Genomic DNA, 22,107 nt, shown 5'->3' on the forward strand with positions numbered 1-22,107 from the left:
CCGCTCGTGTTCTCCTGAGTAACGGACAGTACTTGTATTAATATTGTAGTTAAATTTTAATGGTACATATCCATTTTATAAGCCATATATTTTTATTTATAAAGAATATGTTTTTGAAATTTGTAAGTGAAGAATTCAACATGGAAAAATTAATACAGCAAATTGTGAAATTAAGAAAATAAAACAGACTCCTTGGCACAACATTTATAGTGAGAAACATAGTTTTTGAAAATATGTTCAAAATGTCACTTCTGTCACCGCAATAACTTCTGTGTAATTATGGAGTTTCTTAATAAAATTAAAAATAGGACATCTACAGTATAAGTAGCGTTCTATACTTCTTACTCACAATGTATAACTCCGGGTAAAATAAAATCAAATACCACAACACTAATGTTCGACAAGCATTCATTTTTGTAAATTCCTAAAACATCATAATCAGTTTTTAAACCCCTTTTCCTTTACTGCGTACGAAGGAAACAGACTCGTCTAAATAGATTAGCTAACAACATGATCATACGAAAGGACATTAGTTCTAATAACATAGGTACATTAAATGGTGATGGATGCGAGTAAACCTCTTTATACAGAAAAATAGCACACGTATTGATGAACATTCTTAAAATGAACTCACCTTGCTGAGCTCAGCAACGATTCTTACCAGGAAGCTAATGAAGTCTGGTCCGCTCCCACCACCATCCTGTTTGTTCGTTAGTATGAAAAGGAAGTGGTTAGTAATATTAGTACAGAGAATTCCATTTATTTACAACACAAATAGATTCCAATTAGCGTTTCTGGGTGTACTCATGCTTGTAAGATACTTTGCGGTTTTCCTAACCATAATTAAGACAACTGGACGAATACCAAAACTTCAAAAAATTTTCAAAGAATTTTCTTTTATTTCATCAATGTTCATATCTCTCACATTTGTTGTAATGAAGAAAAAAAATTTAAAGATTGGATTTCGGCCCGCAAACTGTGTTAACTATTTGTCAAGTCAGTGACAAACATTCACACAGTTGGACAATCCGAATAGCCTAAAGCAGCGTTTCTCAAACTGTTTTGAAGTGGGGACCACTTTTTAAGTCACAACAGTTCCACGGACGACCTTCGAAAGCAAATTTATCATATTTGTAGCATATTTTAATACCAGTAGGTATATCCTATTTATATTTTAAAATAGAATTAATTATTTAAAATTGATTTAATTCATTTAATTTTATATTAGTATTAACTAATTAAGTTAATGTTAATAGAAAAAATTCATTTTCGTTTTTTAATAAATCAAGGTTGTTAGAAACAAACAAAATAAAAAATGTTGGTACTCACATTAATGGGATGGATAAGCCTGCCTATTCTTGCACAGTTGTTCCATATTTGGATGTATGCTGGTAAGCTTAAGTCGGAGATCGTCACTTACATCGAGTCCATTTCTGAACTTTGTTTTTATTAGAGTTAGTGATGAAAACTCTTTCTCACACAGATACATGGACGCAAACTGAATTATAATCTGTACAGCACCATTGTACAGTTCACTATATTCTCTTTTCACTTGTGATGAGGCCCAGAAATTAACCATACCTTCCGCTTGGAATTTCATTTTAAGTCCGGTGTCATTCGAGAGTTCAAGTAACTGTTCTCTTTCACTTAATGAAAGTTTGATATTTTCAATATCACAATGAAAGTGATCACGAACCCATGAAAATTCGTTATGTTTATTTGGAAAATAAGTTTCAAATTGTGACCTCAGAGTTTCGAGATGCGAACATATGTCATTATATACATAATTCTTTTCCAATAACGAGATCATTTTAACCAAAAAAGGCTTTAGTGTTGGAAATTGTGAAAAAATCCTCTGTTTTACGCAACTGACCCTCAAACCAAGTTTCCTCTCGAACATCTTTATTTTCTCATGCGCACTGAGAACAGTCAAAGAATTACCTTGTACAGAGATTTAGTTCGTTTAGTTTTGAGAATACATCTGAAAGATATGCCAATACTTAGCCACATGTCATCAACTGATGTGCAGGGAAAAGATGGCGAGAAACACCACGCTCATAGTGCTTTAAATCCCTCTTTTGTTGCTGAGAGTAGAGTGGGAAGTCGGTAGACAGGTAGGGTAATATATTTCATAAAATATCAATACTGGAAGAAAAAGTGAAAGGTGATTGCCATGTGTCATTTCCAAACTCTGAGATTTTCAGCTATAGTGTGATACGCATTTCCTTTGAATTTTATTTATTTTCTGTCCTTTTTTGAAGGACCACAAAGGCAGACCTCGAAGACCACAGGTGGTCCGCGGACCATGGTTTGAGAAACGCTGGTCTATAAAATTAGAATATCCTGAAGTAGAGCTATATGCTATGACAATGAAACTTACAAGGAGAGGACACGCCGAATATCACCGAATGAAATAAGATTGTGTGAGATGTAAGTACTGTTTAAAGTCATACCTCGTATGGGTGGCTAATGACCCCTAGTTTTGAAAATATTGGGTATTGTTTGTAACATACTTCCTTTAGGTGCCTAATAGGAAAGCATTAGACTGTGTAGCGGCGTTGCTCATATGGTTGGATGCTGAGTTGTTATCCAGACAACCTAAGTTTGGATCTTGACTGGTCCTATATATTTTTTCTTTTAATAATGATTAACATTGTGATCACAGTTATCTATTTACATATATCATATTTCTCAATGTATTAAACGCTTCATCATGTTTTAAACAAATTACTAATTAACTAACATTGTATTGTAAAGGATAAACATGCTCATGCAGGCAGGTAAGATGTGTCACTGGTGTCTGTTCTGTTTCTGTAGCAGCTATTCCACTTCATTTTGTACCCACTTCATTTTGTACCCGACAAAGCATACATATTTCCTGCACAGCAAATGAAAGAAGGTTGTCCACAGTCACACACATTTTTCCGAACTTCTACTGCGAAACAGATATCATTCACATTAACAAACACTTCTCATTCGTTTATCAATTTTGATGCATACCACGCATATTTCAACATGGCTTTGAATATAGGAGCTGACAACTAAAATTGAATATAAAAAATAAAAAATATAATAATAATAATAATAATAATAATAATAATAATAATAATAATAATAATAATAATAATAATATCAAGCTTTAAAAAATGAGAAGACATTAGGATTGGAACTCAGGATGCCTGGATGAAAACTCAGCATTCAACCATATGAGCTACGCCGCTACACAGTCTAATGCTTTCCTATTGAGCACCTAAGTATGCCACAAACAATATCCAATATTTTCAAAACGAGGGTTCATTGGCCACCTATACCAGGTATGACTTTAAACAGTACGTCTTGTATTGTCATGTCACAAAATCTTATTTAATTCGGTGATATACAGAGCGTGTCCTCTCCTTGTTAGTAAGCGTTAACTTACCCCACTGAGACATGCTGACAAGGAGCCAACTAGACCAAGGAGGCTGTGTTTGAACCCTCCGCCACCGGGACTGGGCGCGGCCGGGGGTCCTCCACCTCCACCTCCACCCTGTTCACATTGTTAGTAGTTGATTGGAGCACAAGCAGTGTTAATAAAGCTTCAAGAGACTTACCACAGCTTAGTACTCCTGGGTTACCATAGCTGTACAACTTACCTTCTTCTCAGTTACAAAAATGGAATTTCTGCAGAGTTACAATAGGATACAACTTGACTTTCGAGGATACTTGCACCGTGTCTTAGTGGATGATGGAACGTTAGAAATAATTTTACATACAGGGCTATTCAAAAAGAAGGAGCAGATTTCAAATATTTATTTCTTCCAAACTACAGAAGTTAGAAACACAATTCCAACGTTCCTGGACAGACAGAAGTTTAAATTTTGAACAGTCCGGGTAGAAGTTCTAATCACGGTCGCATTGAGGCTGTTGCTTGTCATGCACGGCCACATTGGCGCTGTTGATTATCTGTAGTAAAATGGTGACACAAGAGGAAAAAGCATTTTGTGTGCTGCAATTAGCAAAACTAGAGTCCATCATTGAAGTTCAACGTGCTTTTCGCCGTCAGTTTAATAAACAACCCCCTCGTCATAAGCAGATTTACCAGTGGCATCGAAAATTCGTAGAAGATGGTTGCATCTGCAAACAGAAAAGCACGGGACGTCCACGCACATCGAATGAAAATGTCGAGCGTATTCGTACAGTTTACGAAAGGAGCCCAAAAAATCCACAACACGAGCAAGCAGAGAACTGAACATTCCTCAACCAACGGTATGGCGAGTTCTGAAACACCGTCTGCACATGAAGCCGTACAAACTGCAGTTACTGCAAGCAGTGCATCCTGACGACCACAACAAAAGGTACGAATTTTACATTAGCGTGCTAGATAATATGGAAGAAGACAATTTTTCTGAACGATTAATCTTTTCCGATGAATCCACTTTTCATTTTTCCGGTCAAGATAATCGCCATAACATTAGAATTTAGGAAAGTGAAAATCCTATGTCAGTTATTGAACATGAAAGAGATTCACCGAAGATTAACGTCTTATGTGCCATATCTGTAAACAAAGTTTATGGGCCTTTCTTTTTCATGGAGAAAACTGTCAGAGGAATAACCTATCTAGACATGCTTCAAAACTGGTTATTTCCTCAACTTGAAGATGATTCAGATGACTTCATCTTCATGCAAGATGGTGCCTCGCCTCACTTCTCTAACCACGTCCGACGTTACCTGATGACACAATTCCAGGACGTTGGATTGGAAGAGGAGGAGGAGAAGATCAACTTCATCGCCGGTGGCCTCCAAGGTCTCCAGATCTCACTCATTGTGATTTTTATCTGTGGGGTTACGTAAAAGACCGTGTTTTTAGTCCCCCCTATGCCTGACGATCTTGTTGAAGCTGTGAATTCGATAACTAGAGACCAGCTGATTCGTGTGTGGCAAGAAATGAGCCACCGTTTTGATATTTGTCGTGTAATACATGGTGCTCATATTGAATGCATACATCATTGAATCTTTCTCTGTCCAGGAACGTTAGAACGTTGGAATTGTGTTTCTATCTTTTGTAGTTTGGAAGAAATTAATGTTTGAAATCTGCTCCTTCTTTTTGAATACCCCTGTACGTGAACGTCTATACCATAGGTGGGCAATCATGTGCATTCGCACCGCGTGTACTGAGTGCACACACTCGTGCATGTTGCTCTGAAGATCGCCTAACCTCTAGGTACTTTTGACTTGTTTGTTTCGCTGAAATCAGTGATTGACAAACTTCGATTGCAACACAAAAAGCTAAGTAAAATACGTAATCAACCAATGTTGTATGTAAACAAAACTTTCATGAGTCGCTTGCAGTATGACTAGCACGAGTGATATGAAACGACTCTCAGGGTTTCATTGGAATCCTCTGTGGGATAGTGATTATTAATTTTCAAAGGTCGAAAATGGGGTGTAGTGTTCAAATTGTGGAAAAGTAATTCCCATATTTACAAAAGTCTATTCATTGCGCCATCATAAAGCATATATAATAATCGGCATGGAGTTGGATCACGAAAGTCCTTCTGAATGATCTTTGGTATGATAAACTTCGGATAGAACTACGTTTATTTAATCTTACTGTAAGTATACCCCGAATATATTGTGTTATGATTTATTAAAACGTTTCTTCCAGAGAAAAATATTGTTTTTATTTTAATGTTTTTTCCAAAGAAGTATTTCTTAATTTTGTGTTCTTAAATGTGCGAATAATTGAGGTCCAGTTCAGATGTGTTAAGTTAGAGATCAATGCCTAAATTATACATAATTTCATTGTATAAACTAATAGGTACCTTTTATATACAGGGACATCATTTTATTTTTACTTCAATTTTTATTGTATCCGAGTTGTTTAATGTATTTCACTCCCACTTCTTCTACTAATGAAGTTCAACCGTCCTCCACACAGAACCAATGCCGCATACGCAGTCAAAGTGGCCACGGTCAAAGTAAACGTATTGAGTTAGTGAGTAGGCCTATAGTACGTTCCATAAATATGGTCACGTTTTCCAGCGAAGAAAGAGCATTCAATATTGAGTCATATTTTCGCACAGATACTGCGCGTCCATTTGCTTACGTCACATACTGGTTTCCCCCACCTTCTCCTGCTCGCCCCTCTGCAAAGACTAATGGGTGGGCTGTATTAGCTCTTTTCTGAAAACATTTTGCTATTAGGAATTGGACATCTACGTAATATTATACAACTGTTTAAAATAACTTAAATAAAAGGGCCTCGTTATGTACTTAACTGTCACGTGATTCCCCCCTTTCTACGATCCTGTGGCACAACCACTTGGACGGACAGTAGATAGCATGTCTGAGTAATTTTATCTGTGCGGGTCGGACAGAGGTGAAGATTGAATTTACAGCACGTAAGGTACTCTTTTATAGACTAGGTACACAATTATTTCAACATGAGTTATTAGTACGAAGGACGAAACTGGAAATTGGAATTAGATACAATAGTCTACAGTGTGATAATATGCACAAAATGACTGAAGCCTGTATCGAAATGAACGGGCACTATTTTTTAAAATTTGTTTAAATATCCATATTATGATTATTTTTAAATTTAAATTCACTCTATTTTGTACGCTAATGTGCTGTAGACAGTATAATATACACTGCATAATGAATACGTCGGCATCGATAGCTCAGTTCGTGAGTAAAAACACTTATTGTTAATACAGTACTTTATTTTGATTACAGAAAAACCTAATGAACATTATCAAACTCAAAATCATATTTCCTAGTTTACGTAAATGGATGAACTAATTTTCTTTCCTCCTATATCTAATAAAGTGATTTGTTTGTATTTTACGCCAGTATCATAGGTTGTGGAAGGGGGTAGCAAACAGTGTTTCCGATTCTCAACCTTAATCCGAATGTATAGCCAGGTTAATATTGGAAATGTTAGTAAAAATAAAATGATGTCCTGGGACTTGATTTATTTGACGTTGTTTATGCCATCCAAACTTCCCTTCAACTCAGCCTCACATCTTTGGCTGACAACATAGTGGTTTCACGTGTATTAAATATGCACGCCTTTTCAGTGTTTCACATTCCATGCACACTGTGCAGTAATCTGCCCACCATTGGTTTACACGATGGATTTTACGCTCTCATACGTTTTTTTTTAATTTCTAATAACAAATGTAAGTATAATGAAGAAGATAAGCATAGGAGAAATTTAATAAATTTCAACACATGTGACTACCAATCTGACTTAAAGCTTGTGACGAAAACTTTAATCGAAACACTTAATGTCAACTATAAAATAAATTCAACGTGTCAGTTCTTATGTGTATTTTACCAAGCTTCACATTTCATATAAACATTCAATGTAGTTTGTTCCTTTGGAATGACGGTACAAGTAGCCAAGATTCAGCTCGTATTCATGCCATTATGACATTGTATCATACTAAATACTCATAGAACACTTGCTTCAGACTCTTAATGTTCCCATTTCTGAAAGCAATTTATTTCAATTACGAACCAATTATTTTATGTTTATGAATAATTTCAGTAAGTAAATGGAATATGTTAACTTACTACAGGATACTAGAATGTAAAACGTGGACCGCTCGAATGTACCTAATTTCAATTGCATGTGACTGGCAAACGGTTGAAGATAAAAACCTACAGTAACGTTTAAACTCGACAAGTTTCGATATGCACATCACCATATCTCTACGTGAGCTCCAGCTGTCACTGTGACGATATCGAGGCGATGAACGATTTCTTGCCAAGCACGTTGGAGCATGTCTTCTGGAATGCTCTCAATAACCTCTATGATGCGCTCCCGAAGATCACGAAGGTCTCTGACTGGAATGGCGTACACTTTATCTTTGACGTAGCCCCTGATAAAGAAATCGTATTGGCGAATTCCACTCGTTTGGGTTTGTCATCCGGCTCCAGACGTTGCATTGACTACACTTTGTATGCGTACAGTTTGAGACGTTTGTGGACAATTCGTTGCAATGTTGATTTTGGTACTTGAAGTTCCCGCGAATCATTTCTTAATGACTTCCGCGAGCTTCGCTCATACGCGGCTTGAACATTTGCAACCATTTCGTCGGATGTTCTACGACCACCACCATGCTTCTTCAACACCGATCCTATAGCTAAAAATGTAATGTGCCACTTCTTAATGCTTTTATCAGTTGGAGCATCACAGTTAAACACTCGCGGATACTCCCTTTGAACTCTAAGAATTGATTTAAACTCCGCATACCACAACACAGTTCGCGCTTTCATCTGCGGTGTTGCCATTTTGACAACCGATACAATCTACGAAAAGAAGCCGTGTCTGCGCACCATCTACCGACAGGATTCGAAGCTTGTTGAGTTTTCCTTTCATATAAACATTACCGTAAGGTTCTATCTTCAACTGTTCATCAGGCACATACAATTGAAATTAGGTACATTCGAGCGGTCTACTCTGTACATTCAAGTAATTGACTATACAATGCGACTTACCCCACTGGAACTTCCTGACAGTGGTCCTAGAAGGCTTAGTATGTCAGATCCTCCACCGCCCTGGCCATCTCCCTGTAGTTTTGTTAAACAACTTATTATTTAGTTCGGTTATGAATTTCATGTTGAAGATATGCCGATAAGCTATCACAATTTGACTATGATTATGTGTGTGTATTCCGCCTTTGCTTATCATACAATTAAATGAATGAATTAATTAGTCATATTATGACTAGTTCGGTTAGTAAAGCATTGTTGGTGTCATATATGCACAGGTCTAAGTAACTACATATTTAAAATTCCCATCGCATGCTCCAACCTAAATAGTAAATCTCATGTAAGTGTGTTGAGGTTCATCTCAAATTACTCATCAGAATTATTGCAGCAAATAAATAAATAGATAAATACATTAATTAATTAAAATATGACAACTCATCCCACTGACACACCCTAAGAGAGGTACTACAATAATGATTTCTTTTCCTTTCAACACCTTACAATTTATAAACCGGATATTAAAATTATAATAGTAACGTTAGTAGGTATTAGTTATTCAGTGTAAAAAAATAAGTTTGAAATTGCAGTATTTTTAAGAAATAGATCTTACCCCGCTAAGGCTTCCTGAGAGTGGTCCAAGTAGACTTAAAATGTCAGAGCCACCCCCTCCATCACCACCACCGCCCTGATTTTATGAAAAATTAGTGTTAGTTGAAACACTTTTAAACAGCAGTGTGAGAAGAGACTCGATGATGAGTATCACTCACCCCACTCGAACTCCCTGACAGAGGCCCCAGGAGACTCAGAATATCAGATCCACCACCTTCACCTCCACCCTATCAGTATACCAGGAAATATGTTAGTGAATTTATTGATTTACAAGTTATTTTCAAGCTCATCGCGTATTGTTAATAGATACTCACTCCACTCAGACTTCCTGATAAAGGACCCAGTAGACTCAGAATATCAGATCCACCCCCTTCACCTCCACCCTATTAATATACCAGGAAATATGTTAGTGAAATTATTTATTGACGAGTTACTTTCAAGCCCATCACTTATTGTTAATATACTTACGCCACTCAGACTTCCTGATAAAGGACCCAGTAGACTCAGAATATCAGATCCACCCCCTTCACCTCCACCCTATATTGTATAACATAATATGTTAGTCAAAATTATAGATTTAAAAGTTATGGATTTACAATAACAGTACTGATTGTTACTAGGCAAGATACTTACTCCACTCAGACTTCCTGATAAAGGTCCAAGGAGACTCAGAATATCAGATCCACCCCCTTCACCTCCACCCTATTAGTATACAAGAAAGTTTTTTAGTCACATTAATGATTGATGAGTTACTTTAAAGACTATCGCTTATTGTTAATACATACTTACTCCACTCAGACTTCCTGATAAAAGACCCAGTAGACTCAGAATATCAGATCCACCCCCTTCACCACCACCATATTTTATGTAACATAATGTGTTAGTCAAATTGTCGATTTATAAGTCATTTACAATGGCAATATTCATTGTCGGTAGATATTTATTCCAGTCACACTTCCTCATGAAGGATCGGAAAGACTCAAAACATCAGGTCCACCTTGAAATTAGTAAAATTATTTAAGGGCAAATTATTTTTAAGAACAATACAAACTATTAAGAGATACTTACTCCACTCAGACTTCCTGATAGAGGACCGAGAAGACTCAGAATATCAGATCCACCACCTTCACCTCCACCCTATTAGTGTACAAGAAAACGTGTTAGACTAATTATTGATTGACAGTTACTTTCAAGGCCATCACTGATTGTTAATAGATACTCACTCCACTCAGACTTCCTGATAAAGGACCGAGAAGACTCAGAATATCAGATCCACCCCCTTCACCACCACCCTATTAGTGTACAAGAAAACTTGTTAGTCTAATTGTTTATTAACAGCTACTTTCAAGGCAATCACTGATTGTTAATAGTTACTCACTCCACTCAGACTTCCTGATAAAGGCCCAAGAAGACTCAGAATATCAGATCCACCCCCTTCACCTCCACCCTATTTATATACAAGAAAACATGTTAGTCTAATTAATAATTCTGTGGTGTTCGGGTAAAGGGGTATAAGTCATTTTTTTGTCCAGGTGGAATTTTGTTCCCCAAATGAACACACAAGTTAAATTATACAAGTGGGTGTGCAAAAATCAAAGAATACTAGCAGTTGATGTGTTTTATTTGTAATAAGGGTTCCAAGTTTAATTTTCATTTATCTTCGAACTCCTTTTTATGGCTTATCTCCCTTTACCCAGACACCACAGAATTGACATTACTTTCAAGGCCATCATTGATTGTTAATAGATACTCACTCCACTCAGACTTCCTGATAAAGGACCAAGAAGACTCAGAATATCAGATCCACCCCCTTCACCTCCACCCTATTAGTGCACAAGAAAACGTGTTAGTTTAATTATTGATTGACAGCTACTTTCAAGGCAATCATTGATTGTTAATAGATACTCATTCCACTCAGACTTCCTGATAAAGGATCGAGAAGACTCAGAATATCAGATCAACCCCCTTCACCTCCAATCTATTAGTCTAATTATTATTGATTGACAGTTAATTTCAAGGCAATAATTTATTGTTAATAGATACTCACTGCACTCAGACTTCCTGATAAAGGACTAAGAAGACTCAGATTATGCTTCTCGAAGAAACTTTTATGTATATGTTTTGCATATTTTGTTTCTTAGCGAGTTAAAATAAAAGAGGGGGAATGTGTACCAGTGAACGTGAAGGTACCGAGTATGGGTGGGGCTGGCAGTAATTTGGAGGTTGTTGGATAACTTCTCAGCGGTGAAGTGTTCAGCAGTGAAGAAAGGAACATGCTGGTGTCACAGTTTCACTCACAGATGAATGACGGTGAGTGTAGAGTGCTATTGGCGCATGACATACTTTTATTAACTTACATCACAGTCAATTGAACTACTAATTGAATCGTATTTTAATGCTGGCTTAACTACATTTTCAGAAATGTTTTGCTGCACAGAAATTGAAATGTATCCTTTTACTTGACAGCAAATGAGGAATAAGAGTTGCAGATAGTATATAAACAACCAAAAAAGTGAGCTATCCGAAATGTGTTTGCTGAAATATTTTTAAGTATTCTTTCGTATTATTAATTATCGTCAGATTCACAACAAGAAACATGAGTAAGCATAAAGTAAATGGATATCGCTGTCAAATTAGATACATTCCATAACGTCTAAAATAATAGGAGTATGAATATTTTTTTCTCTTTGTTCAGTATTAAATCCATCTTTTCTGGAAACAGTGATGTTTTCAGACAAGGCAAATTTGTACGTATGTGGTGAGGTGAACAAACAAAATTTGAGGTATTAGTCACAAGCAAACCCAAACTGGTACATCGACAGTAAAAGGCAAGGCTCTCGAAAAGTGATGGTATGGGACGATAGGATTGTTGGTCCATTCTTCTTTGACTCAACAGTCACTGGAGAACATTATTTCAGGATGTTGGGCGATGAAATGGTGCCAGAACTTCATGGTATCGGCTATCCAGAGTGGTTTATGCAAGATGGGACCCCACTTCATTATGCAGGTTTCGTTCGGCACTGGCTGGATGAAATGTTTCCTGGCCACTGGATTGGGAGAAGGGGCCTTGTGGAATGGGCACCAAGATCACCAGACCTGAACCTTATGTATTTTGCCATTTGGGGGATTGTGAAAGCTGAGGTGCATGCAGAAAATTTTCGGGAAGTGGAACATCTCCGTCAAGAATTATTGCTGCATGTGCTGCTTTAACCCACGTATGTTGAAGACAATTCAAAGAAATTGTGCAAAACGTATGAGGACGTGTGTTGAAAATGGTGGCAAACATGTAGAACATATTATTTAATGTTAATTGTATGTATGTGTATTATGTCTTATGATTCCAGACATTCTGTACATAACTTATATCATTTACATACATTATATATATATATATACTTATATATCTTTATAGCTACTACGATATTCAAAATGGCAAGTGGTACGTTTCTAGGTAAAAGTTTAATAGTCAAGAAGATACTGATTTCTAATGTGCAATGAAATGCTTTACGAGTAAGCCGAACAATCAGAAAACGTGTTGAAATTCTAAGTTGAATGCAAATTTATTGCTACAAATGTTCACATATTTATATAATCCAATTCATATTGATACAACTAGAGTCCTCACTCAAAATTTTCTAATTAGTCTATCTCAGAGATGTTCATTATTTTCTTAATACGTTTACAGTTTTTCGCTGCTGGCGTTTAATTAATGCATTCACAATATAAAAGCCAGTGGAGACTAGATGAGCAATATTATTATATAGACTATAACCTCCCTATTACTTTTAACATCATTACTTTTAGATGATAAGGTAATATTAGTTAACGATATAAAAGACAGTGGAGACTAAATGAGCAATATTATTCTAGGCTATAACGTCTCTATTACTTTTAATATTATTACTTTCAGATGATAAGGTAATATTAATTAACTGAAAACACTGTAAAAGTCGTAGGCCTACTCGAATGAAATATCATTTTATTATATTGTTAAAATATTATCACTCCAAAGGAACTATTCAGTTTTCTTCTAAAGGACCCGTTATGTAAAGAACTGCAATTTAAATAGTAATAAAACAGAAAATTAACCAATTCAATTTTACAGGTTACTTTGTGACTGAGTTAATTAGTATAAATTAAGTTCTACGATTTAATTACGTACCTGCGATACCATAGACAAACCTCTAAAACTAGGCTAGCCTAATAATAAAATTGAAAGGAAAGACAAACATATTTCTAAAAAGTTAATAGCCCTCCAAGAAAGTTCTAAAAATGGAAAATTGGCGTACACAAGAAAACAAAGAACTATCATAAAATATTCAAGAATATGCAAATTGAGGTGCTTAATAGGACGATAAAGAATAATTCAGAAAATAGAAATGATATTCTTAATATTAGAGCCATATGAAAATATTATAAAATAATTACATATCGAAACCTGAAGACGATTGAAGAGTGTATTGTAAGTACACGTAAATGATAAGGATGATAATGTAGTTTTATTTATACACTACAGGTATGATAAAATGTAGTTACATTATACCGGGACATCATTTTATTTTTACTAACATTTTTAATATTAACCTGGCTATACCTTTAGAGAACCGGAAAGACAGATTGGCACCCCCTTCCACGACTGTAGTTCGATGATACTGGCGTAAAACACAAACAAATCACTCTACTAGATATAGGAGGGAAGAAAAGTACTTCATCCATTTACGTAAACTAGGAAATATCGCGATTTTGAGTTCGATAATTTTCATTAGGTTTTTGGTTAATCTTAAAACAGTACTGTATTAAGAATAAGTGTTTTTACTCACGAACTGAGTTAGCCATGCGAAAGTATTCATTATGCAGTGTATATTATACTGCCTACAGCACATTGGCGTACAATATACAGAATGAAGTTAAATTGAAAAATAATCATAATATGGATATTTAAACACATTTTTGAAAATGGTGGCCGTTCATTTCGATACAGGCTTCAGTTATAATGTGCATATTATCGCACTATAGACTATTGCATCTAATTCCAATTGCCAGTTTCGTCCTTCGTGCTAGAAACTCATGTTGAAATAATTTTGTACCTACTCTATAAAAGAGTACCTTACGTACTGTAAATTCAATCTTCACTTCTGCCCGACTCGCACAGATAAAATTATTCAGTCATGCTATCTGCTGTCCAAGTGGTTATGCCGTAGGATCGTAGAAAGGGGGGAAATCACGTGACAGTTAATTACTTAACGAGGCCCTTTTATTTAAGTTATTTTAAACAGTTGTATAATATTACGTAAACGTCCAATTCCTAACAAAAAATGTTTTCAGAAAAGAGCTAAGGCAGCCCTGCTTTTACAAAGGGGCGAACAGAAGCAGGTGGAGGAAATAGGGATGCGACGTAAGCAAACGGACAGTACGTGTGCGAAAATATGATTCAATATTGAAAGCTCTTTCGTCACTGGAAAGCGCGATCATATTTCTGGAACGTACTATACTCTAACTCAGTGCTGTTTACTATATGCGGTCTTGGATCTGTGTGTGGAGGACAGTTGGAACTTCATTAGTAGAAGGGGTGGGAGTGAAGTACATTCAAAAACTCAGGTACAATAAATATTGAAGTAAAAATAAAATGATGTCCCTGTATAAAAACGCCATTGGAATTACATTAGCCAAATCGTGAAAAAGAGTAGGTCTATACATGAAAAATTAGCTATCTGAATGAATATATAATTTCAGTTGGTTGTTTTATATTTCATACTGAGACTACCGTAAATGCTTTGTTAGCTTATAATCTGTAACTCACCCCGCTCAGGCTACCAGACAGTGGACCCAGGAGACTGAGAATGTTGGATCCGCCTCCCTCGCCATCACCGCCACCCTGTAAAACAGAACACAATCAATGGACCTCATAATAGCCAATGTAGTTGGTGTTGTGACTTACACCTACTTTTCTTTGAACGGTCAATTTTAGTACTCTTCTTACAAGTTCATAATAATAATAATAATAATAATAATAATAATAATAATAATAATAATAATAATAATAATAATGATGATGATGATGATGATGATGATGATAATAATAATAATGTGTTATGAAAGAAAACTGTACCTCAATTGCTTTCGAAACGAAAAATAATTTCAATATATGAATATATAATCTCTCACACGTCTGTAAAATGTTTTGGACCAACAATGTCTGTCTCTCCCGTATTTTCCACAAAGCGAATTATCTTGAAATAATGCCATGTGTAAATTCAATTATTATTCCCAGTAACATATTTAGGTACCGACAAGTTGTGCATTATACCGTATAATGACTGGTACTACTGATAATTTGAAGAGAAATGGATGAATAAACAGTTTTGTTTAATTAACGTATTGTATTTTACTTATTTTATGTACCTATATAAGATTATAAGGTGTAGTTACTTTAGATTTTTTTGTGGGAAAATATTTTTATCACAAATTTAATTTTTCCAAAAATGTCTTACAGACATGAAACGTTACGTTTATCGAACATGGGAAATAAGTAAAGTTGTTAGAAAATAAATCGTAAAATTTAATATAATTTTGTTACTATAAACATTTTATAAAACGTAATAGAGTCTCCCTCATCCCTTGAGTAAAAACGTAAAAGTTGTTATTACCATCATTAGCATCACGTTTTCTTCTCTAAGTTACTATTGTAATAAATTCGGTTGTATTTTATTCTGTCTCCAACAAGAAAGCGAAAATTTCTTCCCTTTGGAAATAATTTCATATTTTCATTGTCTTTTCTTGTCCAGTAGTGCACTAAGGTGATAATGTAATGCGGGCAGAGAATCCTACTGTCTAACGTGACCTCACAAACTGATGACTAGGGCCGTGACATCGGTATATTTGTACGAGTATTAGATTTAAGGTGAACACACGACGCCGGACAAAATGTAGTCGACGTGTTTCAAGTACAGACAGCGGAAGCGAATTTGACACACGCCTAAGCAAGCATGTTCCGTGTTTTGTATACGATTATTGCGTATTATAAAATCAATACTATACAATCATTTGTATATAAGGATTAATATCGGAAAGGTGTAAAATTCTGGTGAGGTTCAAAATAATTGTTGGAAATCATATTTAAATTGTCACAAATCTGGTAAAACATAAGTCTGAGAAGATGTATTTTTTTATATTTAGAGTTTTGCATTATAGTTTTAGAATGCCGAAACAGTAATATGCGTTACAAGAGCGGTATGTTGAAGTTTTCATGTTCGAGGAACAGTTTGAAAAAGCGAAACGTAGTTGAGCTTTTTTAATTTCCGAGAATTGAAAGAAAACATACCGCTCGTGTATCGTACATTATTTTGTGCGAAGATCGTTTATTACATACCTGAAAGAGTAATTTCTAATTAGTTGCAATGAAATCTCCATCTTGGTTTCTGTTCAATGACGGCAAATTTGCAAAACAAAAATATCTATCTTCAACATTGTTGCTTTAAAATGTTTTCTATGTTTACTATACTCCAGTAGGCCGTGATATACGTCTGTCTTTTTTTTCCCCCCAGTCTATAAATGCGAACTTAAAACAAACGGTAAGGTTATGTAATGATTTATTTTTCATTTTAATATTTTAACAATATTATTTATATAACATATTGCAGTAATAACATCGGCATCTGGAATCTTGTTGATTTTTTTACGGCTTCTTTAATGTTACTTGCATCACGAATGCAGTAACTTTAGTGGAGTTGTAGAGTTTACTTAATTTCTGCAAATATTTAAAAACAATAATTAACAGTGCAATTTAGGTGAAATTGCAGTGGTAAGTTTCCAATTTATAATATTACTATGTAAAACGTCTCTAAAAATGATATGTTAAAAGCCTAAAGCAGTAAAATAAATATATCACTTAAGCGGTAAGAAGAGGGAAATTATTTTAAGCGGTAAGAAGAGGGAAATTATTATGTGTGTTATTTTGGGAATACTGAATGTGGAATTTTAGACTTTCCGCGGATTGGCTTTGTGCGGAAACCAAGCAAATACGCACGATCTCGCACAAAAGTATATGGCGTACAATTTTGCTTTCTCTATATTTAACTGTTACATTAATTTATTTACCACATCTATTCCGTATCTTACTTTTCTTGCATGTTGTTCGCTTAGTTTCGGTTCCTGCTGCAATAAATAACAATATTCATTTTCAAAGTTTCAAATGAAAATGACCGCCGAGTGTCGGATAGTATAACCTTATATGAGGAAAAACCGCGTTCAACATCGGCTTAAACTAAGGGCGAATATGTAAAACATTTCACATAATTCATTTCTACATCAAGTTGATAACAATAGCACTTGTCATCTGACAAAACTCTTGCAACTCTACATAACGAATTGAAACCACCTGTTTTTTTTACTATGTTAATTTTCGCATTCGCACACATCTTTTTGCTTATATCATCTTGCAGATCATTCACTTCTGAGATGACATTATTTACTATCGAAATTTGCTCCACCAATTTCACACTGGTCTTTTCGAGACATTCGATTGTAGAGGGGATAAATCCAAAATTAGATGAAATATATTTACACTGTTTTTTAATATTTGGGTCACCAAGAAGAGTTTGGGCATTACTTATGGAAGCTGCATCGTTTCCGTCAAACATCTGTATGACTTCTTTTACCCTTATATACATTGATTGTATTGTCTTGATTTTATAATCGCAATAATCGTATACAAAACACGGAAAGCGCTTGCTTAGGCTTGTGTCAAATTCGCTTCCGCTGCCTGTACTTGAAACATGTCCGACGTCTTGTGTTCAGCTTCAATCGACCTGAAACTAATACAAATATACCGATGTCACGGGCTTAATGATGATCAGCATAATATTGAATATTTCAAAGTCACTTACAACTATTATTAATACAATCACCACCACCACCACTACTACTACTGCTACTACTACTACTACTACTACTACTACTACTACTACTACTACTACTACTACTACTACTACTACTACTACTACTACTACTACTACTACTACTACTATTAATATTATTACTACAGCTTATGGTATCTTGTAGAGCGGTTCAGTAACTTTTGTCTTTTGAATTATCGACTTTATATCTCAATTGCTAGTGAAATTCTCGTCGACCGAATAATTATATCGTAGCACGCGCAATGAGCAAGACAATTTTGTTTCTGGTTAAGTACTTCTGATATAACAAAGTTACCTTCATTTGTATAAATGACACGCTACATTTTTAACATACAGGAGAAGATTGTAACGAATGTAATGAGATATTACCGGAAAGCTCTGTTAGATTACAGAGATTGCGATAAGGTGAAAAAACATTTGAGTAGGTACTGAATTCAGATTTTTCAGGAGTTTGCTTCTTCTCCTATTACATCGCGACGTCAACCTTCTCTTTGATATTAGTGAAGAAAATATACAGTGCTGTTCAAGAAATAAAGGTAATCTATATATCCCAGAAATACTTAATCACTTAGACAATTTGTCTATTTCATCACATGACTCTTTGATAACATGTAAATACGACCTAGAAACTTATCAGTAACTCAAATATAAAGAAGGTAACTCAGGTGACAAAAGATATTGGATCATCCGATACATTGCTATATTAGGTTATTAGCCTATTATTATTATTATTATTATTATTATTATTGTTATTATTAACTTAATATTAATATTATTATGCTGTGATAACTAAATTTATTACAAAATTTATTGAACTTCAGCCATTTCATTCCATAAACAGAAAAAAAATATATATATTTTGCAAGAGGCTTGTCGCGGTCCATGGTGGTATGATCTGGAGTTTCTTAGGTCTTAAATTTCTTTATTAACACTACATTACTAAGTGATTAATTTCAGAGGTGGAAAAAGAAAAACTTTTTTCATTTTATAATATAAGCTATTGCACATTCACGCTATCTATAAATTATTTAATGACAAGATTAATTGTTTAGATGCCACATAGTTGTTACATGAAGTAAGTCTGTTGGTTTGTCGATATTACAATGTCCAAATATACAGCAGTTGCTTATATGATATAATATAATTTGTTAGAGTAACATGTTTTAAGGCTTTAAAGGATCATGAAATAAAATACACTAACTTCTTTTAAAAGTTCTTGAGAGGAGGATATATTGAAAATAGAAAATTGATATAAAATCCTACTTTCCCGATTTTAATTTTTAATTTTATTTATTTATTTAATGTGACCGAGCGAATACCTGCAGGTCTTCTCTTCCGCCAGTCATATTCTAATTGAATACAATACCCTTACATTAATAATACATTAATATCTAGACCATACAACATCACGAAAGTAAAAGTAAATAATGAAAGTTAAATAAGTAGTGTTAGTGAAACAATGTTATTATTAATATAGTTAATATTTTAATTTATTGTGATGAGATCTTATTCGTTTTCCTAACCTAAATTAGTCAAATCACCGGGCCTTATAATGTTATGCGTGATTCTAGGTTATTTCACGAGGGAATTCAAAGTGCCTCCTGATTTTTTTATTACTAAAAGTATTCTTTTGAAGCCAAATATTAAATATAATTTTACAAAATATTTTTATACACAGTGCTCGTAAATAATTGATACGCATTCCAGAATAGGAACGTACAGGTAACTGGCAGGAGCGGAAAGTTAAGTTCTAAGAGATTCTTTTCTTTACCGCCAGGTTTCGCTGGTTACGCGATTGGGAGAGCTGAAGATACAGAATAACAGTGGAAGAAGTGGCTTTCTCTCTTCCCCTATCTCACTCCGTGTGACTTCTTTTTGTGATATTACGCGAAAGGTGAGTGTTTATCCTGTCTCTAATACTGGATATTGGTAATTGAATTTGAGAATTATAGTATATATCGAGATAATTGCATCCACGTTGCCAACTTGATTCTCGAAAAGCAGCTATGAAACAGTCAGAAGTAGCTTATCAATGTAAAAGGGAATAACTTTGCCGTTACATTGGTTACAAAGGACTGTTAAGCCTCTATACCACAATGCAAAATATGATAAGTTTTACCCGCTAAACCAGAACCTATACGGAAATTCAACAGATCTAGCGGGAAAACCTATGAATTGGCAACAATGTTAGCAGGGAAATGTTAGAAAGAGTATGGGATGAGCTCGATTACAGACTGGAAATTTGTCGGAACGCGAGTGAGTTCACATTGTAAAACTCCAGTGTTTGTCTTTCACAAAATGGTAGTTAGAACCGTATAGATGTAGTACTTACCTTGTTACAACAAATTAAGTATGCAACAATCACTTACGTACACGATGTATAATCAATGCTTTACATGAGGCAGATATTCAAGATGTGAACAACTTTGAATTATTTATTAAAATAGAAACATGGTTGCCGCGCGAAATATAAGAGATATGACAATATTTGTTTTAAAAGCTAATAGAATTAAAGGCGACTGAGAAAGCCATAATTCTTAAAATTGTATAAGTCCTTGCAATTAAAGCTTATCAACATGGGGATTAAAAGAAATATATTGGAAGTATATAATGAATAAAGAAAACTTAGTCTCTGAAATATAATAAATGCGTAGGCGAAAAAATATAGCTAATACGTGTGTTTAAATATGAAATGACTGAAGATAATGGACTTTCGACAAACTGTTGTGAATCAGCTAGAGACTTGTCATGAAGGAAGTCTTTTAGTTTCAGGTACGTGGAAGTTGACAGAATTCTTCCGAATACGATAATTCGACTTTTTATTCTCCTCAATTTACAAGTCTTTCATTATCTTGTGGGTATATCACTGCCTTTATAAACTTACGTTTTCTTGAATAACGAATTGAGGAAGAAGAAGATTAATTTACCCGACTGATGACTTATTCTGAAAAATCATTTGTTGAAGCACGTCTTGATAGTATCACAGTCTAGTCACGAAGCTTGAGTTGAAGGTACTAGGAACAATAGATTGTGCCGGTACTATTTCGCATTGTCAATGATCAGGCGATAGTAGCGATCCTAGTGGTTAGCAACTATCTATGGATGCATATTCCTTACGGATTGAGCTTCGTGACTGTATATACTAGACTGTGATAGTATCTCGTAAGTGAAATTATTTCATTTTGTCAACAAACGAAATTTACTAAGCTACATTATAGCGGCATACTGGGACAACAGTAAAATCAACGGGTATCCTTATGCTAATAATAACTTGTACGTTAGGATATTAGTTTTTAAATTATAACCATATTGAAAAGAATTGCATTTTTAAAGTTAGTTAATTTGATTTAATATTAGTTCCTAACATGTGCGTAAGTCATCGCCAATTTTCATCACCCTTACGTGCAGGCAAGTGAGTAAATGTTGTTAGTGTTATTAAAATTTTATTTCTTACGTTGGAAAGTTCACCGGCATTAAGATATCCTCACTCTACAGTAGGTCTACATTGAATTTGACAGTTATTATTATATAAAGAGTGCGGCAAAACATCCTCCCTAATTTAAAGTTTAAATAAAAAACAGGTGTATCAAAATATGGAAACTTTATTAATAATAATTTAATTTAATTTAATTTCTTCCTGTAACCACTACAGGTTGCCGTCGACAAAGAGTACCATGATACAATAGAGTAAAAGCCTTGAGGCTTAGTGATAAATTGTTGTTAGAGTGAAAAAGAAAGAATTTGAATTATATTGAAACACATGATGTTAAACGAAGTAACGTCAAGGAGATGCGAATTAGTCATGGTCCATATGTATGATGCCTGAAAATAGCTATTGAGCCTTTGAGTGCTGCAATTGTTAGATCTCTTAAAATACTTTTATGCAGGCCAAAAGATTTACAGAAGTCGACTAGGAACCGGGGTATGGTCCCACGGGCTCCTATCATTAGTCCCGTAATGACGATGGATTCCAGATGGTATTTGTCCTTATAAAAACTGATGGAAGGTTCATATATATATTCCTTTTTTCCTCGTGTACTTCTTCTGGCTGGTGTTTGTGCGATTCGAATCTCACAGTAGGGTCTATGATGTAACCTTCAAG

At 34.8% G+C, this 22,107-nt stretch overlaps 1 protein-coding gene across 1 annotated transcript in view; it reads right to left on the minus strand.

The window, feature by feature from the left end:
• Nucleotides 1-22,107, minus strand: part of LOC138709957 (uncharacterized PE-PGRS family protein PE_PGRS46-like) — a 166,054-nt gene that overhangs the window by 29,894 nt on the left and 114,053 nt on the right. Inside the window, exons 31-32 of the mRNA XM_069840640.1 lie at nucleotides 14,891-14,965; nucleotides 9,724-9,792 (exon numbers count right to left, since the gene is read on the minus strand). Coding sequence (XP_069696741.1) covers nucleotides 9,724-9,792; nucleotides 14,891-14,965 — 144 coding nt within the window. The remainder of the gene's footprint in view (nucleotides 1-9,723; nucleotides 9,793-14,890; nucleotides 14,966-22,107) is intronic.

This window comes from Periplaneta americana, chromosome 12 (genome assembly GCF_040183065.1).
Source record: "Periplaneta americana isolate PAMFEO1 chromosome 12, P.americana_PAMFEO1_priV1, whole genome shotgun sequence".
NCBI classification, from domain to species: Eukaryota; Metazoa; Arthropoda; class Insecta; order Blattodea; family Blattidae; genus Periplaneta; species Periplaneta americana.